This window comes from Pollicipes pollicipes, unplaced genomic scaffold (assembly GCF_011947565.3).
Source record: "Pollicipes pollicipes isolate AB1234 unplaced genomic scaffold, Ppol_2.1 Scaffold_2555;HRSCAF=2994_pilon_pilon_pilon, whole genome shotgun sequence".
NCBI lineage: Eukaryota > Metazoa > Arthropoda > Thecostraca > Pollicipedomorpha > Pollicipedidae > Pollicipes > Pollicipes pollicipes.
Window position 1 is genome coordinate 7,354,090 of NW_023596136.1, and position 19,162 is coordinate 7,373,251.

At 49.0% G+C, this 19,162-nt stretch overlaps 1 protein-coding gene across 2 annotated transcripts; it reads right to left on the reverse strand.

Annotated features, from left to right (window-relative positions):
• Nucleotides 1-8,014: 8,014 nt before the first annotated feature.
• Nucleotides 8,015-17,626, reverse strand: LOC119107153 (PIH1 domain-containing protein 1). 2 transcript variants are annotated; one of them, XM_037230539.1, is made up of 2 exons: nucleotides 17,516-17,626; nucleotides 8,015-9,403 (listed from the first exon to the last, which is right to left on the reverse strand). In XM_037230539.1, exon 2 carries the CDS (start codon nucleotides 9,376-9,378, stop codon nucleotides 8,446-8,448), a length of 933 nt encoding a protein of 310 aa, XP_037086434.1. In that variant the 5' UTR covers nucleotides 9,379-9,403; nucleotides 17,516-17,626; the 3' UTR covers nucleotides 8,015-8,445. The 2 variants fall into 2 exon arrangements, with proteins under 2 accessions (XP_037086434.1, XP_037086423.1); XM_037230528.1 differs by lacking the exon at nucleotides 17,516-17,626 and adding an exon at nucleotides 11,873-11,955.
• Between the last annotated feature and the right edge of the window lie 1,536 nt (nucleotides 17,627-19,162).

The window sequence follows — 19,162 nt, forward strand, 5'->3', positions numbered from 1 at the left end:
GCACTATCAGTCATAGACGGCGCCACTGAAAATGTGCTTGCCGCCCACTTGGCTAGATATCACCATACTTTTTGCATTGTCGGGCTTCACTAGGAATTAGTCATGTCGACTCCGCCAGCTGCACCCACAATAATTTCCTATCATTTGCCTGCCAGTTTATTACCCCTCTTGCCGCTCAGAGACCTTGCTCTTGACAGGTCTGTTTAGCCATTCAGAGAGCATTTCGGCCCCCAAGGAATTTTCCAGTCACTGGCATTTCTTTCTGACTGCCCAAGATCCCCACTGAGACAGCTGCCAAAGCCATCGTGCCATGACTGAGGTGATGTCTGGAGATCCTGTGAAGTATGGGGTTAGGGGTAAGGGTAGAGCGTCCCTTTTCCCTGATCCCGGAAGACGCAAAACCTAGGGTTTTGTGGAGGTGTACACAGGGCTGTTTTGGCTGCCTGCGTGAAGAAGAATATTCGTGCTCAAGGAGTAAAGTCCATCCTCTACCTATTCACTAGGACCCATTTGGCCACCCAGAGGCCCCTATTACAGATAGGTGAGCCTCAGCTGGACAACGTGTGCAGTCGAGGCACTATTTAGGGCCCATCTGCCATTACAAATTTCCCTCAGCACATAGGCGTAGGAACGTTTCAAAAAGTATGCGGCCAAGCTCAAGGCGTACTCCAGAAACTTTTTTGAAAGCAGGCCCGGTGACAGGAGGGGAGGGGGGGGTAGAGTTATTCAAATGTGACGGCTGCCATGCTGGATATGCATTTAGAGCTGTTTCTCACGGGCGCACCATTTTGCCTATTCGACTCATTTATGTCATTCGGCAAATAAGGATATCCAGCTTCCCAAGAGTGCTCGTCCATTTCAACGTTGTTTTTCCTGGGGAAGCGAAATTCCATGAGCGGGTAGGCAGTTTGTGTCATTGGGGAGGCGTCTGCCTCCACAGGGTAGATGTCAAAATACGGCCCGGACATAGGCTGGTGAGAATTTTGAAAGTGAACTGATGGCTCATAGTGCGACAGACTTTTCATGCGCCTTCATTTCGTGGGCTGCTTTTCAAGAGATAAAACTTGTCGCAGCATGTTAGGTGGAAACGAATTCAGAAGCTTGAAACTGCGAAAAACAATGTGACATCATAAAACTGGAAACTCTTCTTTAGAAACCAAACCTCAGAATGAAGGCCCTTTTTCGTATCTTCCTTATCTGGGCCCTGCTCCCGTCCGCCGTCGGCGGTCACACACGGCCGCGGGCATTTCACTGCCCATTATTTAACGAAGACGACTTGATCTGTTTTTGTGTGCAGGCAGTAGTGTAGCCAGAGCCTTGCCAAGGAGGAGCACAAGATTGACAAAAGCCCTTCTTTTGGTGACCCCAGCCCTCAAAAAATCCCCGAATATAGCTGGCTTGTAAACAAGATACACGGTTTTCATTCTTTTATTGTTATTTTAACCTTGTTACCAGAACAGAAACCAGAAGCTAAGGTGGGATCAATTCTGTTTGGATTTTAAAGTCCATGAAGTGCAGAAATCGGGGGTGGGACGAATGTGAGGATTAAATCAGCGGCGCCCGTAATTTACAATGGTTTAGTGGACTCCTTCTAAACCGATAGAATTCAGGAGATTCCTCAGATCTTATCCGGGTTCTTCAGACATTAAGGACATCGCGAAGGTGGGTTGTAGATCGATAGGTTTGATCAAAATTTAGAGATGAAAATTTGATTGCAGATGGCGCGGTGAACAACGTGTATGAACATGACCAAGCCATGTTTGCCTGGAAATGCTCAACATTCAGCCAGAGCCGATAGCAACAACAAACCTCGACCCCAGGCGTTGCAGTCTCCGGGGGCCGCGCAGCGTCGATCTAGCAGTTAATAATGAGTCGTGGCCAACGTGTGGACGAAAATGATGACCCTTCTCAAAGAAGCGCCTTTGAACGCTTCAGGACATCAAATCTTACATTTAGAAGGCGGTGTAGGCGCATATTTCGCGTGCGCGATTCTTGGACTGATGATAACGGATTAACCTTTGGAGCTCCGTAAAGCGGTGCTGGAATCTGGTGATGAAACTGGAAGCGTAAGGGAAGAATCTCCATTTTTCGTGTTTCTGTAGCTATTAATCTGTACAGAAGACAGATTTACACGGCGCCGTCCGCCGTCTGGCGGCACTTGCTGTGGCCGACGTCGTTCGGTTTTGTGGAAGCTGCAACCAAGGTCATTGCTGTCCTTGCTCTCGAGATGGCCGGCGGGCATGTGCAACTTTTTGATGTAATTTGTTTCACTAATCCATTCAGAAAATGAACGTTTTCAGTCAAACATGGGATGGCCTTGTTGGCTTTTTTGGCGAATTTCGACCCACTCTATTGAACAATAATGAGATCCCACTCTCCTCAACAAAAATGAGACCCCCTTATTTCCTTCCGGGCAAGGGGCACCTTGAGAATAACACCAGGAGCACATTGCCTACCGTTTCCGGTCAAGGGCTGAAGGGCAATTCCGTCCCATCGCGAAGTGTCCTCCGGTCACCATTCTTGCGACACGGGGCAGAATCTCCTGGTCGATCCGGAGGCCACTAGAAGGATATATCGTATCACATTGTTCCCCTCCCTGACACGGGAGGCCTTCTGACCCGTGAGGTTGGCCTCAGCTCAGCCCAGAAACCCTCATTGATGCCACAACATCCCTGATCGGCGCAGGTGGTCTAATAATTGTCACACAGGCTCCAGTTCCATGTTTTTCTGTTTTCCAGAAAAATTGAGGGCTCTGGGCGTAGATTGTTGATGAAATGGGGTCCCAAATTTGTATCAACATGGCTAATCCACGTCCATCTTAAAATACTCAAGATTCAGCCAGAATTCATTACTGATAAAGAAACTATGTAATATGGTTTTGACCATGCGCGCTCACAGGTCATAGTAATGGTCCTGGCGCCCAGCGTTGCAGTCTCCATCGGCTGGGCGGCGTCGGTCCTGCGGTTGCGATATTTAGCAATGGTCAGTGAGCAAACGAAAAAAAACATGACGCATCTTGAGGAAGATGGCTGGTGAACTACGTAAATCGGCACGTATGTTTCGTGTAGTGCAAAAGTAAGCTAAGTACAGCCTTAATCTAAAAAATGGGGGGCAGTCAACACTGCTGCCCCCCACCCTGAAAAGTGGGGCATGGCCCCCCGCCCCCCCCCCCCCCCCCACACCCTCCTGTTCCTCCGCCCATGTTTCAGCGCACCAAATAACCTCGAAACTACGCAGGCCCTCTTGGACTGTTTTAGCGTTGCGGTTAAAATGTGAGGTAAAAATGTGAGGAGGGAAACGTGAGGTACTGGGCTCGACTCTCCTCTGTGCCCACCCTTTCCACTAGGATCAGAAGCGGGTGGCGCCATTTAGCATGACGTCTGTGGAGGTCCGTGCGACGTAAAGCCCCGACGGCAACATCAGCTCACGGGACGCACTGACCTCTCGATCTTCTGTGTGTTCAGGGCATCTCTGGTCGCTCACGAACCGTTTTAGCTGAGCAGTGCCCTTCTGGCTGCTGAGGGGCCCTTCTGGCTACTGACGAGCATCTTGTGGGTGGGGCCCCCCTCTAACAGCTTAGGGACTTAACTAGTCGCCCAGGCCCTCGGTCACGAAAGAGAGCTTTTGATCGCTTGTAGGCCCTCATGGCCATCGAAGTGTTCGTTTGGTTGCTGATACCCGACGGGCCTCTCAGCGACCCAGTTGGTCGTCGAAGCAAATATCTTTGATTAAATGATCCGTTTGGACACCTGTTTTTGGGGGACGACAAGTGCTTAAGGGCTTTTCAGGCCACTGTGGGACCGCCTTCGGGTCACTCGAGAGCCTGAGGACCTCATTAGGAGCTCAAAGCTCTTTAAATCCGCAGACCCTCTGTATACTTGCATGAGCTTCTGTATGTTTTGTCTCGGAATTTCTGGTAACTTCGGTTCGTCAAAACATGTAACAGTCTTCTAAAGGTGGGCTGCAGCCGCAAATGGTTGCTTTGTTGTATTTTGCGCTTTGCTCAGCGTAACAAGAATAGGAAACAACCGACATTTATTTTCCTCGAACAGTTCTGTGGTCCTCTTTTCCGTGACGACGGTACTTCATTCTTCCAGCTAGCCCCCCACTACCTCCTGCCCAGCATTTGCGCAGTCGCCTGCACCAAAATCTGAGCCCAGGCATGGAACCAAAAATATTGCTTTTTCCTTTCCAGGGAGCCTTGAGTCTCAGTTGAAACCTGTATATACCAATCGTTGTAGCGCATCGAAAGGCGCCCATCAGGCAACGCATGTTGTGCCAGGTTTGGAGCATGCCCAAAGTGGAGAGTATGATGATGATTGGGGTCGGGCTCGAAGCGCACACGTGGTTTCCATAAGGGGACATGGCCTCGAAGAGACCGGCATGTTTTGGGTCATCCCTCAGTGCTACCTGCCGCGGGCTAGTATTTTGTCATGCACTCAGCTGCCCTGGCTGTCGAGGTCCTTTGCCGTCCTTTTTTGGGCGGTCGAAGATAGCAAGTCCAGCCGTAGATCGAATTTTAACGTCCGGCAAGTCCGGAGGGTGAAGAAACGCTGCTTTTGTGATTGAACTATCTTATTGTGTATGGCCAATGTGCCCGCATTCTTCGCAGCAACAGATATCCTGGCATAAGTTGAATGATATCGTATAAATGAACGTTTCGGTTGTATACATGATATTGCGAGTTGCGGTGATTAAAGAGGCATTCAGTGATGCGCTGATTTCTGATTATGCTGCTGGGCATGGATGTCATTGCTGTTTGCTGCCATATAATATCGCATTTCACTGCCGGGGACAATTTCGCGCGCAGAAATTCGGTCGGCGACACAAAATAATTTTACCAGCATTGCATGTACATTTATTAGTGCAATGTATCTCAGACACCATTACGGATAATGTGATTCATACTAAGATGATTGCGCACCGTGCCGAGAATGTCTGTTGCGTTCCAACACTTTTATTCAATTAATACGACTCGTACACAGCTGTGAGATGTTACGGCATATCGTGCAGACAGACCGTGGAGACGTCCTCTTAAGGTAATGGGTCTCCTGCATTATTCCGGCACGCGTGACCTTAATACTAATCTAAACCCACCCACATGCTGTACCAATATAATGCGCGAACATATCCGAACGGCTTACCTTAGGGCAAGCAGCCAAGTATTAGAAAGGAAGACCGAACCAGTCTATGTTCATCATACGATACGTGTCCGTTTATCGGAGCAGTGCATCTCGGACACCAGCTCGGATAATGTCATTTACAATAACTAGCTATAAGCACGTCTTGCTGAAAATGTCTTTGAATCAGTAGCTCTATTCAATTAGTATGACTTGCATACTGATGTGAGACGGTACGGTCGTACGAATGGACTGTAGTAACACCCTCTTAATGCGAAGCACCCCTTGCATGTTTCCACGTGATACGACCTCAGTGCCGCTCTGGCATCCAAATACATACTCTACCGACATAATATGCAAACAGCAATCTTAACGAAATGATCTAAGCGCCGGAAACCGAAGACCAAACCAACGCCCACATTTTGGTATGATATATATATATATATATATATATATATATATATATATATCACTGATTTTGCCCCGAATGGGGCAGCCAGCTCTTGCTTCGAGCAGGGAAGCAAGCCTGATGACGGGTGGAATCTCCAAGCTTTTTCCTGACTATCTTATTTTGTGGCTCCCCTTTAACCGGCTGCCAAAAATGAATTTCGAATAAAAAAACATAGACATTTCTCTTGACCAGACTTGACTCACTTGACACACTCACCAGACTCACTTATTCCACCAGATTATATGAATGCAACCAAAATAAACATTTCATTACGGATTGAATTATTGCCACCACTATAGACGTGTTTACCACCGATCTAGCGAATTGATTGATCATTACGCTTATCTAAGCCACCAAATACACGAATGAAATGTCCAGAAGAAATTTCAACCACCATATTAGTTGAGGTTCCGACAGATAGGTGAAACAAATTACCAATATGTGGTGAGAAGTGAAGAATTGGTACCAGAGAATAGGATGCTCAGTCCACCAGCAAGAATAGCCATATGTTAAGCCGGACTGGCATCAATTTGCAAATGTTTTGGGACACAGACGCCATTATTCACATTGGAGATGTGATCAGAAGGCAAGTCGCTGACGAGCATTGAGTTTCGTACATACTTACCTATCCAGGGACGCAGCTAGATGGTAGGCCGGTGGCGAGCGGGGTGTGGGGTGGGGTACAGGCGACATATCCTTCCTCTAAGCCCTGCGTGGCTTTCGGGACCCTTTACACAGACTATCGAAGGCTCGATTAGGGGACCCAAAAGACTGGCCGAGGGACGACCACGGGGCGAAGGCCTGGCTCTCAAAAGCCAGCCAGGGGGACCCACCGCGCCTGTCGGGGGCCCCTGGACGGCGAAGCTGTCTGTGTGGCTCCGAGACCACCAATGCTGAGCAGCTGGCTCTGAGTTGGCTTGGACTCTGCGAGCCCACTTACGAAGCAGATACAAGGCCGGTGTCCATGCTCGATATTGAAGGCGTCCCGCGTTGGCGCTGAGGTGCATCTGATCCTGCCTCTGCGTTAGTAGGACCACATCGCACTGACGGCAGTTGTTTAAAGCCTGTTGTCAAACGGGAACTATCCTTGTCAATTCATCCGCTGCGTTCTATGTGAATAGCCAACAGATTTTGAACGTGGATTGTGATGCGTTCTTAGACTGCATGTGGCTATATGATCAAGCACGCCTATCCAGCATTTTCTGGGAAAGGTAGAGCAAACCAGCGGTACCCTTTACACCATAAAACTAGCAGCCGTTAGGGCCTAGTTCTGGTGAATGACTAGGCCTCAGTGTACATTGACTTGACTGCTCCTGTTAGATGGAGCCGCGCCAGTGTACCTGGCAAAACCCGGGTCGGGGGGCCCCGGTCGAGGAGCTTGGGGCGTCTTATAAGCTCCTTGCGCTGCTACACCCGACCGTTCCTCAAAGATATCTTGGCAGGGAGGTGGGAATACGCCCGCACTCGCTCCGATACACCGCCCTAGGGTACATCGATGCGACCATGTTGCCCCGTTAGGTAATCTGCCAAACCGGGGCCCACTCCAAATGTCAGTTGGCGACCAGAAGTTCCACGGTATGGCTAGGGGTAAGCTCGCCGGAGGGCGGCAGTCGGGATGCAACGAAACAGACTGGTAACCGGGATGCAGCCTGAGCCCTGGTGCTTTCTAAGTGATAAATATGTTCTTACGTCCAGCGCTCCTCCGGCGTAAGAGCGACGAACCGCCCTCGAATAGCTTGCTTCCTGAGTCCCATATTATCGCCTCGGTTCTTGAATTATTTTCAAAAGCAGGGTTAGTGCAGATTCTTTCGTCCATTCCTAGCAACATTGGTCTTGCAAATAATTCCACAAACTAAGTGTGTTCTAATGCATGCAATCTCCGTGCCTGTTATCACGCGTGCGGCCGTTCTAGCGCTAAATTTGTCCCCCCGGTGACATTACATGGGAATCCTAGCAGAGAAGTGCATTATTGGGACGGTTCCACCTGGTGTATATCCCACTCGGTAATATTGTGAACAGACCAAAAAGGTCTTCAAGATGGCCATTTCAGTTCAAAATCCCATATTAATGTAAAACAATCCCTCTAAGTATTGTATGTCCGACGCCCGTCACGCCCCCCTTTACTCCCATCTGGTGTATATATATACATATATATATATATATATATATATATAACCTGCATAAATTTGGAGTGAAAAAATAATCCTACGCTTACGGGTAGATTCGAAGCATGCCATGAAAGGGCAACTGGCTTAAGAATTCCTTGCAGAATTCCGCGGAACCGATATTTGAAGCATTATGCTGCTCGAGTTATGGATTGCATTCCTGCATGACAGCAGCGGCCCTGTGTTGATCGCAAAGGACAACAAAGTCCGCACAAAGCACTGACGAAATGCGACGTGGGTCGTCAGAAAAGTATGCAGGAGATAGTTCAGCAACGACAAAACAATTAAAAAAATATATTTGCAGCCTCACTGGTGCATAACATCAATGAAACAACACAATCCAACGGCAGGCTATATCACCTCCACGCTTTCGAAAGCTTGCAACTGGAAGGCAACGCTACTGGCATTAAGACTTACACCTACATGGGGTGTGAGCGAACGCAATCCAGCGTAGGTAGTGCTCGGGCCGACATGCACAAGATGTGGCGACACCTTCTAGTCGCTTTTTTTGAGTGCTCAGTGGTGATGTCTCCATGCTCAGCTTTGACACGCTCCATTCTCCTAACGTACGAACGGGGTACACCAGCGGCCTCTTCAGCCTGGCGCCGTCTGCCACAGCGCCACCTGCGGTCGGCAGCGACGGGTCGGTGCACGTCCAAGCCACAGCCCCTCCCACTCGCGTGCCAGCTTTGCTCCGGTCAGCCCAGGCTCAGACGGCCCGGCTAACCAACACGGCAAGGCGGCCGGAGGCGGGGCAGAAGGCGGCGCGTGCGCTCTCCGGCTCCAGCGGGCCCGGCAGGAACACGTCGGCCAGAAGGCAGGCGGAATCGGCCGCTAGCACCAGCCGGTCTTCTCCCACCTCCAGACTGAGCTGCGCCGGCGCCATCACCGCCGCCGGCAGCTCGAACAGCACTAGCAGGCGGCCGTCAGCGCGCTGCTCCAGCTGGTACGGTGGCGCGCGCGGCGCCGGCGCCGTCCGGCGCGTCTCCAGCTCCGAGATCAAGGGGCGGCTGGCAGGCGGCGCCGGCTCGGTGCCCGCGCATTCCTGCACCATAGGCAGGTCACCGCGCCGCACCCAGTGACGCGGCATCTTGCCCAGGTACAGCTTGTTGCGCATCGTGGTCCACTGGTTCTTGTCCAGCTCGACGCCGAACTTACCCTCGATGGCCTCGATCATCACTGTCACGAAAAACGTCTTGAAGAGCAGGCTGGCCTCCACCTGCGCGTGAAAGCGAGGATGGATCACCACGTCGTAAGCCACGCACGGCCCGCCAGCCTTGTCCAGCTCCTTATGTGCCTCGCCTAGGCTCATGGGCACGCGGAACTCCGCGGCGCGCTCCTCGTCCATCAGCAGCTGGCGCAGCTCATGCTCGTCCAGCTCCTTGGGCGGCGGGATGTCAGTGCTGGTGCAGACGTTGACGAACACCTTGCCACCGTGGCTATCACGCGTCTTGCAGCAGACGGCCGGCTGCGGCCGGATCTCGAGCGCGCCGGCTCGCCGCTGGCTGGTCGCCGCCTCGGCCGGCATGGTCAGCGCGTCCAGCGGCTCCTCGGCCGGCGCGCCCATCACCGACAGACGCTCCGTCAGCAGGCTCGGCTCCACGTCCAGGAACGCGCCGCGTGGTGCCGTCATCTTGTCCATCTCGGCTGCCACTGCAAGACTGGCGCTGGAATGGAAGGAGGAAGTGATAGTCTTCACTTGTTCGCTGCAAGTGCATTCATTTGGAGCAGTAGCCTCCTAGTTAAACAGGTCACAATGCGCACTAAAAACAACTAGCATGTAGCAGAAAATTACACCCATTGGTTATTACTGGTGAAAATAAGCATTGTTTTGCATATTTTCATCATCCAGTTTCCACTTCTGGCAAAAATGATCAAACAACATTAGCAAACTACTAAGATACCTATTTTGAGTGATGTTTGGGACTGTGAATTTGTAAATAAGTTGATAAATGAATGTTTCTTAGTATTCCTTTCCAGTGCACTTACTGATGCAGAAATACATGACCCACTACAGGTTGGATTTTGAACTTCCCCTTATATCACTGAAATTTCAATAATGCTTTAAAGTGCCAAACTGCCCCCCCCCCCCCCTTTATTGCACAGCGTGTTAACTGCCGGGTCCGCGGTATCCCATCATGCCAACCGCTCCATCACAACAGGACGGCTGGAGCTGCCAAGACCGCTGGTGCAGTCTGCCTTCAAGTGTGCAATAAGAGATGCCGGCAGCCGGACGGAAATCTGAGAAGTGATAATCTTATGGCTGGTACACATTCATGCTTGTACGTCATTTTTGATTTTACGCATCTGTAGTGTTTTTAGTCTTCTATATTGTGTTTTTAGCACTTCTGACAACAATCACGCTCTTGGTTTGGCATTTAAATGCATGGGAACCCGGCCATCAACTTTGCTATATTGTTTCAAAATCAAGCACTGAATGTAAATTTTAAAATTATTTGATGGATGGATTTTAGATGAAATACATACATGCATACACACATACACACAAGCCCTACTGGCCAGGGCAGACTGGAGAAAGGCCATTATCCAGGTATCTTTGACCACAGCTTACATAAACAAACCTTTTTAATCAAAACATATCAACCACATATCAACAACAAAACATTTAATCAACCATCAAATACAATGCAAAACAACACTTATGCTGTCATAGAGCATTGTTATTTTGCCAAGTTATCCTTACTTTTCTTTCTCATTGCCATGGACAGATTACTTGAGTCTAGGGGTGTCAATTTTTGCAAATTATTGGATAGGCGGGCAAAGCCAAAGGCCCGACAGCCTACCCCCACCCCCACACCATTTTTTGCCAGATTTGGCCCATGTTGTTTTGATTCAATACAATATATGTTCTTAACCTTTATATAGAAGAAGTCTTTAATTTCAGCAGTATAGGGGCCATGCATGGTTTGATTCAGGGAGCATGCACTGGACACACACATCTATTCCAATCAGCACATGAAGGTGCCCCTTTAAAGGCCACCTTAGGGCAGCAATGGCACTCTACATTCTGGTTGTGGGGTATGGGGATGGGGTTAGCCATGAAGGACTTGAAAGCCATCCCTCTTCCAGAGCTTTTCACTTTGTTTTACACACATCAAAAGTCATTGTGTGCCTTATGACACTAGGTATGTGAAGTTTATTGCTTCATCTATCTGCTCAGCAGTTAATACTTGTATCTTGCAGTAGGAGCAGCCAAAACTTTTTATTATGAGAGTGGTACCAGACACCACCAAGCAGAAAGATGAAAGGAGGCAGTCTTTGTGTTATGATCATCTTTAACCCCCATTTTTGTAGCATTCCTGCCAAAAACATGGGGGGGGGGGGCAAGCCAACATTGGAGGCCAACTCTACATGGGGGGCCAGCACTCTTACAAAAGCACCTAGACCAACACCTGTGCCTGAGTCATATAGCAGCCCATTCTCCCATTCAGCTCATGAAGGTAAATAAATTTACCTTTATGCCTCCAAGGCCCCCCCCCCCCAACATGTCTGGCAGGCTCTTTTTAAGGTTCCTATGACAGTGAAACAGAAGGTGAGGAATGGTTACAATTTGCAAAATAACAAGGATATCAATACATATGACATAGTTTATCTTCATGCTGGAGGCAACACAGTTAAAAACTTCATACATATGGCAACAAAACTTAGATGCATAACCAAAGCAGCATGCTGCAAAAAATTGGAACATGTAATGGAAAAACCATCCCTTGAATGTATTGTGACACATGACATGCATTACAACATGCATGGGTTGCTGCTAATATCAGACATTTTGGACGCACTCAGTGCAGAGGCCACATGGTGTTGCCTGCCTCTCATTCTGGATGGAAGGACAGATGATGCAGGGAACAAAATCACTGTACACACACTGCTTTTGAATATGTACATTTGAACTGCTACACTATTGACACAGTATCATGGGAATATCACAAATGTCAACTATAAATGACCATCATATTACTATTTACTAGCATAGCAATATATATATACATATATATATATATATATATATATATATATATATATCACTGAAACCTAAAACAGCAACTATAAATATCAATGTACATGGGAAGCAAAAGGGCACTGGATATTAGTATCACTGACACAGGTCTTACACTTCTAAAGTAGCTCCAATCATCTATGTTAAGAATCATCTGTTTCATGCTCTGAGAATTGCATAAGTTGTCGAATGAACTTGCAAGGAACGGTAATTTTTTACTTGGGTACCTGTATGGCCGACGGAGGGAAGAGATACGCTAGCTGCAGGGTTTTGAGTATTGTCGTGCGGGGCAAAAGCTGTGAGGCATCAGCTAACATTGTGACGTCACTGAAAATGGTTTTGCATCGATCGGGATCGGGGTTCTTTCGGGCCGACTGAAGGCCATAAGGCTTTTGCTTGTGATATGATGTCACTGGTATTCGGCTGGGTATGTGACGTCACTGGTCGTGAGTGTGTAAGGCTCTTTTGGGTCCACTGAATGCCGTAATGCATCAGCTGGCCATGTGTCGTCACTGGTATTCGATTGAACATCAGGCGCGGCCGGCCTCGTTCCATCTTTACTTTTCGTACCTGTCTGCTGCAAGCATTTGCGTGCCGCATAAAGGTTTGACCGAATTACCCCAATGTGTGACGTCCCTAATCATCACTTCATACGAGTGCACTTAGGCCTCACGACCACGGTGTGTCGTCGTGGTCCGCGAAGTATCACCGGATAGCGTGACGTCACTGGTATTCGAATAAAAACTGGGCGCAAGAGGCCGTGCTTCATTTTTACCTTTGTACTTGTCTACTGCAAGCATTGGCGTGCTGGATGAAAGCTACCGAACCACCTGAGTGTGTGACATCACTGGCCATGAGTTCCAACGGTGCTTTTCGGCCAACTGAAGACCACAAGGTGTCAGCTAACGACGTCACTGCTATACGACTGTAAGACGTCAATGGCCGTGGGTTTCCACGGGCCCTATAGGACCGACGAAATGCCGTTAGGCATCAGCTGGCGATATGACGTCACTGGTATTTGGCTGAACATCAGGCAACAGGTTATGCTCCATTTATACCTTTCGTACATGTCTGCTGCAAGTATTGGCGGATTTTTTGTGCGGCCAACTGAAGACCATAAAGCATCAGCTAACGATGTGACGTCGCTGGCACTCGACTGTGCGTGTCGCTGGTCATGAGGTTTTACGGCCTCTTTTGGGCCGACGAGAGGTCATACGGCAATGACTGAAGATGTGACGTCACTGGTATTCGAATGAACTTCGGGCGCGACAGACCATGTTCCACCTTTATCTTTGGTACCTGTCCATTGCAAGCATTGCCGTGGAAGGCTCTGCCAAATTACCTGAGTGTGTACGTCACTGACCATTAATTTGCACACTCTTTTGAGCCTACTATAGGCCACAAGGCATCAGCTGACGATATGATGTCACTGGGTTTCGACTAGACATCATGCGCAACAGGCCATGCTCCATCTAAGCCATGTTTCGTCTGTACCTTTCGCACCTATCTACTGCAAGTATTCGCGCGACACAGGGGCTCTGCCGAATTACCTGAGCGTGTGGTGTAACTAGTTACGAGTTAACGCGGGTTTACTCTGGCTGACTGAAGGACATCAAGCATCAGCTGACGATATGACGTCACTGGTATTCGACTAAACTTCAGGCGCGACAGGCCATGTTCCATCTTTACCTTTCGTACCTGTCTCTTGGAAGTATGGGCGTGCTGAATGAAGGCTCTGTCGAGTCTCCTGAGTAAGTAACGTCACTGGTCAAGAGCTTTTTACGGGACCTTTTGCACCCCCAAACGGTATAATGCATCAGCCGATGATATGACGTCACTGGTGTCCGACTTAACATCAGGCGCGACAGGCCATGTTCTATCTTTACCTTTCGTACCCGTCTATTACAAGTATTGACGTGCTGAATGAAGGCTCTGTCGAGTCTCCTGGGTGTGTAACGTTACTGGTCATGAGTTTTTTCTGGCTCCTTGGAACCCTCTATAGGGAAAAATGCATCAGTTGACGACATGATGTCAATGGTGTTCGACTTAACATGAGGCGTAACAGGTCATGTTCCATCTTTGCCTTTCGTACCTGTAAAGTATTGGTGCGTTAAATGATGGCTCTGCCGAGTCACCTGAGTGTGCGACGTCACTGGTCATGAATTTTTACCAACTATTTTTGGCTGAGCGAAAGCCATAAGGCATCAGCTAACGAAATGACGTCACTGGTAATCCACTGAGTGTGTGACGTCACTGGTCATGAGCTTTTACGGGCCTTTTTTGGCCGAGTTCAGGTCATTAGGCATCAGATAGCGTTATGGCGTCACTTGTATTCGAATTAACATCAGTTGCAATAAGCCATGTTTCATCTTTACCTTTCGCACCTGCCTACTGCAAGTATTCGTGCGCTACAAAAAGGCTCTGTCGATTCGCCTGAGCGTGTGGTGTAACTGGCCATGAGTTTGTGCAGGTTTACTCGGGGTGACTGACGGACATCAAGCATCAGCTGACGATATGACGTCACTGGTAATCGACCAAACTCCAGACGAATCATCTGAGTGGGTGACGTCGCTGGTCATGAGTTCATACGGATTCACCTGGGCCGCCCAAGGCCACAAAGCAACACCTCCCGTGAAGCATCACAGGATGATATGTCGTCACTGTTATTCGACTTAACATCAGGTCCAACATGCCACGTACTTTCTTTACCTTTTGTACTTGTTTATTAAAGGTATTGACGTGCTGAATGAAGGCTCCGTCGAATCTCCTGAGTGTGTGACGTCACTGGTCACGAGTTTTTTACGGGCTCCTTTGAACCCATTTTAGGTTATAATGCATCAGCTGACGACATGACGTTACTGGTGCTCGACTAAACATCAGGCGCAACAGGTCATGCTCCATATTTGCCTTTCGTACCTGGCTGCTGCAAATATTCGCGTGCTATATGAAGGCTCCGCCGAATCACCTGAGTTTGTGACGTCACTGATCATCAGTTGGTAGGAGGTCACTTGGCCACCTACGGCTACGGAGTTCCGCAGCAGAGGTGGGAGATGCACCATAGTTAAGCACACTAATTTTATTGTGCGCACCATTAAGTAACAACTTCAAACGCAACGGGCTGTTTCAACGACTAAAATTTTGAACAAACGTAAACACAAAACAAAGGTGATCCCAGCCCACAAACCGACGTATATGCAAAGCTATTCCGCCCGACATCACAGGATGCGCCCCTGAGCAGCTACGGTCCGGAATGCCCTGATGGCTAAATAATAATCAAGGGCGCCGCCTAGCGGCCATAAGTCTGGGCCACAGCCCGAATATCAGTGACGTCATATGGTCAGGTGATGCTTGATGTCCTTCAGTCAGCCCGAGTAAGCCCGCGTAAACTCATGACCAGTTACACCACATGCTCAGGTGATTCGGCAGAGCCTTTATGTAGCGCGCGAATACTTGCAGTATAGAGGTGCGAAAGGCAAAGATGGAACATGACCTGTTGCGCCTGAGATTAAGTCAAATACCAGTGATGTCATATCGTCAACTGATGTCTTGTACCCTATAGGTACAAAAAAGCAGCCCGTAAAGAACTCATGACCAGTGACATTACACACTCAGGAGATTTCACAGAGCTTTCCTTAAGCATGTCAATGCTTACAATAGACAGGTACGAAAGGTAAAGACGAACATGGCCTGTCGCGCCTGGTGTTAAGTTGAATACCAGTGACGTCACATCGCCAGATGATGCTTGATGTCCTTCAGTCAGCCCGAGTAAACCCGCGTAAACTCATAACCAGTCACACCACACGCTCAGGTGATTGGGCAGAGCCTTTATGTGGCGCGCGAATACTTGCAGTAGATAGGTGCGGAAGGTAAAGATGAAACATGACATATTGTATCTGATGCTTAATTGAATACCAGTGACGTCATATCGTTACCTGATGCCTAATGGCCTTAAGTCGGCCCAAAAAGGCGCGGGAAAACTCATGACCAATGGCGTCACACACTTAGTGGATTACCAGTGACGACATATCGTTAGATGATGCCTAATGGCTTTCCCGGCCAACAATAGCCTGTAAAAACTCATGATGACGGACTCAGATGATTCGGCAGAGCCATCATTAGGCTCGCCAATACTTTAACAGGTGCGAAAGGCAAAGATGGAACATGACATGTTGTGCCTGATGCTAAGTCGAACACCAGTGACATCATATCGTCAACTGAAGCATTATACCATATAGGGGGTTGAAAAGAGCCCGTAAGAACTCTTAACCAATGACGTGATATAACACGCGAATGCTTGCAGTAGACAGGTACGAAAGGTAAAGATGGAACATGGCCTGTTGCGCCTGATGTTGTGTCGAATACCAGTGACGTCATATCATCCCGCGATGCTTTACAGGATATGATGCTTTGTTGCATTGGGCTGCCCAAGTGAACCTGTATAAACTCATGACCAGTGACGTCACGCACTCAGATGGTTCAGCATCACCTTGATATAGCACGCGAATGCTTGCAGTAAACAGGTACGAAAGGCAAAGATAGAGCATGGCCTGTTGCGCATGACACCTAGACGAAAACCGGTGACGTCATATGGTCAGCTGATGTGGTATGGCTTACAGTGGGTTCAAAACAGTCTATACAAATTAATGGTTAGTGACGTTACACACTCAGGTAATTCGGCAGACCCTTCCTTCAGCATTCAAATACTTGCAATGGACAGGTACCAAAGGTAAAGATGGAGCATGGCCATGGCCGCCTGAATTGTATTCGGATACCAGTGACGGCGCATCTTCAGTTAATGTAGTATGACCTTTCGTCGGCCCAAAAGAGGCCGTAAAATCTGATCACAAGTGACATCACACGCAGTCGAATGCCAGTGACGTCACATCATTAGGCTATGCTTTACGGCCCTCAGTTGGCCCCCAAAGATCCATAAAAATGCATGACCAGTGACGTCACACACTCACGTGATTTGGTAGCTTTTATTCATCACGCCAGTGCTTGCAGTAGACAGGTATGAAGCTAAAAATGAACCTTGACCTGTTGCGACCAATATTTAGTCGAATATCACTGACGTCACGATACCCAGTGATATTTCACGGAACATGATACAACGCGGCCGTGGGGCCTAAGTGCACTCGTATCAAGTGGTGATTGGTGACGTCACACATTCAGGTGATTCGGTCAAGCTTTTATTCGGCACGCAAATGCTTGCAGCAGACAGGTACGAAAGGTAAAGATGGAATAAGGCCCGTTGCGCCTGATGTTTCATTGAATACCAGCGACGACATATCGTCAGGTGATGCTTTACGGCATTCATTGCACCCAAAAGAGCCCTAAAGCCTCACAACCAGTGACGTCACATATCCAGTCGAATACCAGTGACATCATATCGCTAGCAAAAGCCTTGTAGCCTTCAGTCGGCCCAAAAGAACCCAGATCGATGCAAACCCATTTTCAGTGACGTCACTACGTCGGCTGATACCTAACAGCATTTCTCCATCATGGCAGTACAGGAACCCTGCAGCCAGCGTAGCTCTCTCCCCACCGTCGGCAATACAGGTACCCAAGTAAAAAAAAGCCCAAGGAACATCCTGCATGTAGAAAAGACAGTAGTAAGTCTTATTCCTTGCAGAAAAAACGGGCAAACGGATATATGTGCTGATACTTTGGCAGCATGCCTTGATTCAAACGAACAGCCACCGGCCTCGTCACGTTGCCGAAATATCACTGCACCCATCTTCCCACTCTCCTGGTTTACCTTCGAGAAAAAGGGTTATTACAACAGTCTCCCCTACACCCAAGTTTAGAACAAAATCCACATTATATTGGTATCAGCAGAGGCAATGGCAACCCATATCATCTAGTTCAAAACTTTGCTCTGCGAAGATGGCGAATGCAAGATCATACAAGAATACAAGATCTCACTTTCAGCTGGCTGTTTGGTGACGTCATAAAACCAAAAATCACTGGCAACTTTGTAATGGCATCGCACAGGGCCGCACTAAATTGCACTAGAACGGACGGCACAGGACGGGAACAGACAGGATCAGACGAAACTGGATAGAGCCAAACAGTACAACCGGGCCGAACACGATCAGAAGGGACCGGATGGAATCGGATGAAACGCCGTGGGGCTAGACGGGACCGGATGGCACCGGAGGGGCTGCATGGGAGCGAACAGGCCCGGAAGTGACGGAACCAAACCGGACGGGATCACACGATATTGGACGCCATCGGGTGTGACCGACAGAAACCGGACATTACTGGACGGGACGGAACGTTGCCAGTTGGGGTGTAACGAACCCAGACGGACCGGACCGGTAGATCGGAAGAAACGTGTCAGAATCGGATGAGGTGAGACAGGGCCGGAAAGTGTCGCATGGGGCCTGGCGCGATGGGGTGGGACTGGAGGAGCCGGATGGAATCCGGCGGGACTGAGCGGGACTATAAAGGACTGGACAGGACAGGACGGAACCGAATGTGATGAGAACAAACCAGATGGAACCGAGCGGAACCATATGATACTGCACGTGACCGGATGGAACCATTCCAGCCCAGGTGGACTAGATGGAAACACACGGGGCAGACGGGACCAGACGTGGTCAAACGTGGTCGTGTGGTCAGTCCCAGTACTGTTCTGATCGTGTCCGATCCCGTCCTGTTCCGACTCGCTACTTTTGGTCGCATGAAAACAAACATGACAGAATGCGTTCAAGTTGGCTGCCAAATACCATCAAAATCAAGCACGAGCCTGATTCCCAACTCATTTACGGCTAGCCGGCTGGCCGATGTGATCAGCTGATGCCTGATGGCTGTTGCGGTTTTTGCTTTGACTGTTATGAAAGAATAAAAATATCGTGATGTTCAAAATATATCAAAAGCGGGATGCAGAGGTGTAATAGATGTTACAAGCTCAATCGTTGTCGTCATCCCGTGATATCTCGGACCTGTGGACATGAAGTGACTACGGGCCGGTGAGGCCGGGCCGAGAAGGCGAATTTCAACCAGGGAATGATAGGGTGAATAAATGTATCGGTACCAGTTATTTGACTTCCTGTGCCGGCAAAGTGTCTGTTTGCGGCAGCGAGGTCCCCTGCGCCGATCCGCCCCTGGACGTCCCAGTCATAGGACCAGACGCATCGAGGCGGGGACCGATTGTGATGCATCCTTCTGAGGGTTTCTTTAGGGACTCGGGGTTACCACCAGCATAGCAGCCGCAAAGGAACCCGGAATGGGACGGAATGCCCTTCAGCTCCTGACCAGAACATTTGATCAGTGCAAGTCAGTTGGTTGACCAGTTGATTCTCTGAACGTATTTAGCAGTTGCAGCATTACGAGCAAGAGAGATTAGGCCATCGTGCCCACGTTCGTGGTGCTCTTTGTGGTAGTTCGCCCCGAGTGCCAA

What these genes read in the sequence shown, in the direction of transcription:
- LOC119107153 (XM_037230528.1), bottom strand. Translation starts at nt 11,895, where the DNA reads ATGATTGGAGCTACTTTAGAAGT. An exon ending in ATTGGAGCTACTTTAGAAGT is followed by an intron (nt 9,404 to 11,872) that starts GTAAGACCTGTG and finishes CTTCCATTCCAG; the next exon opens with CGCCAGTCTTGCAGTGGCAG.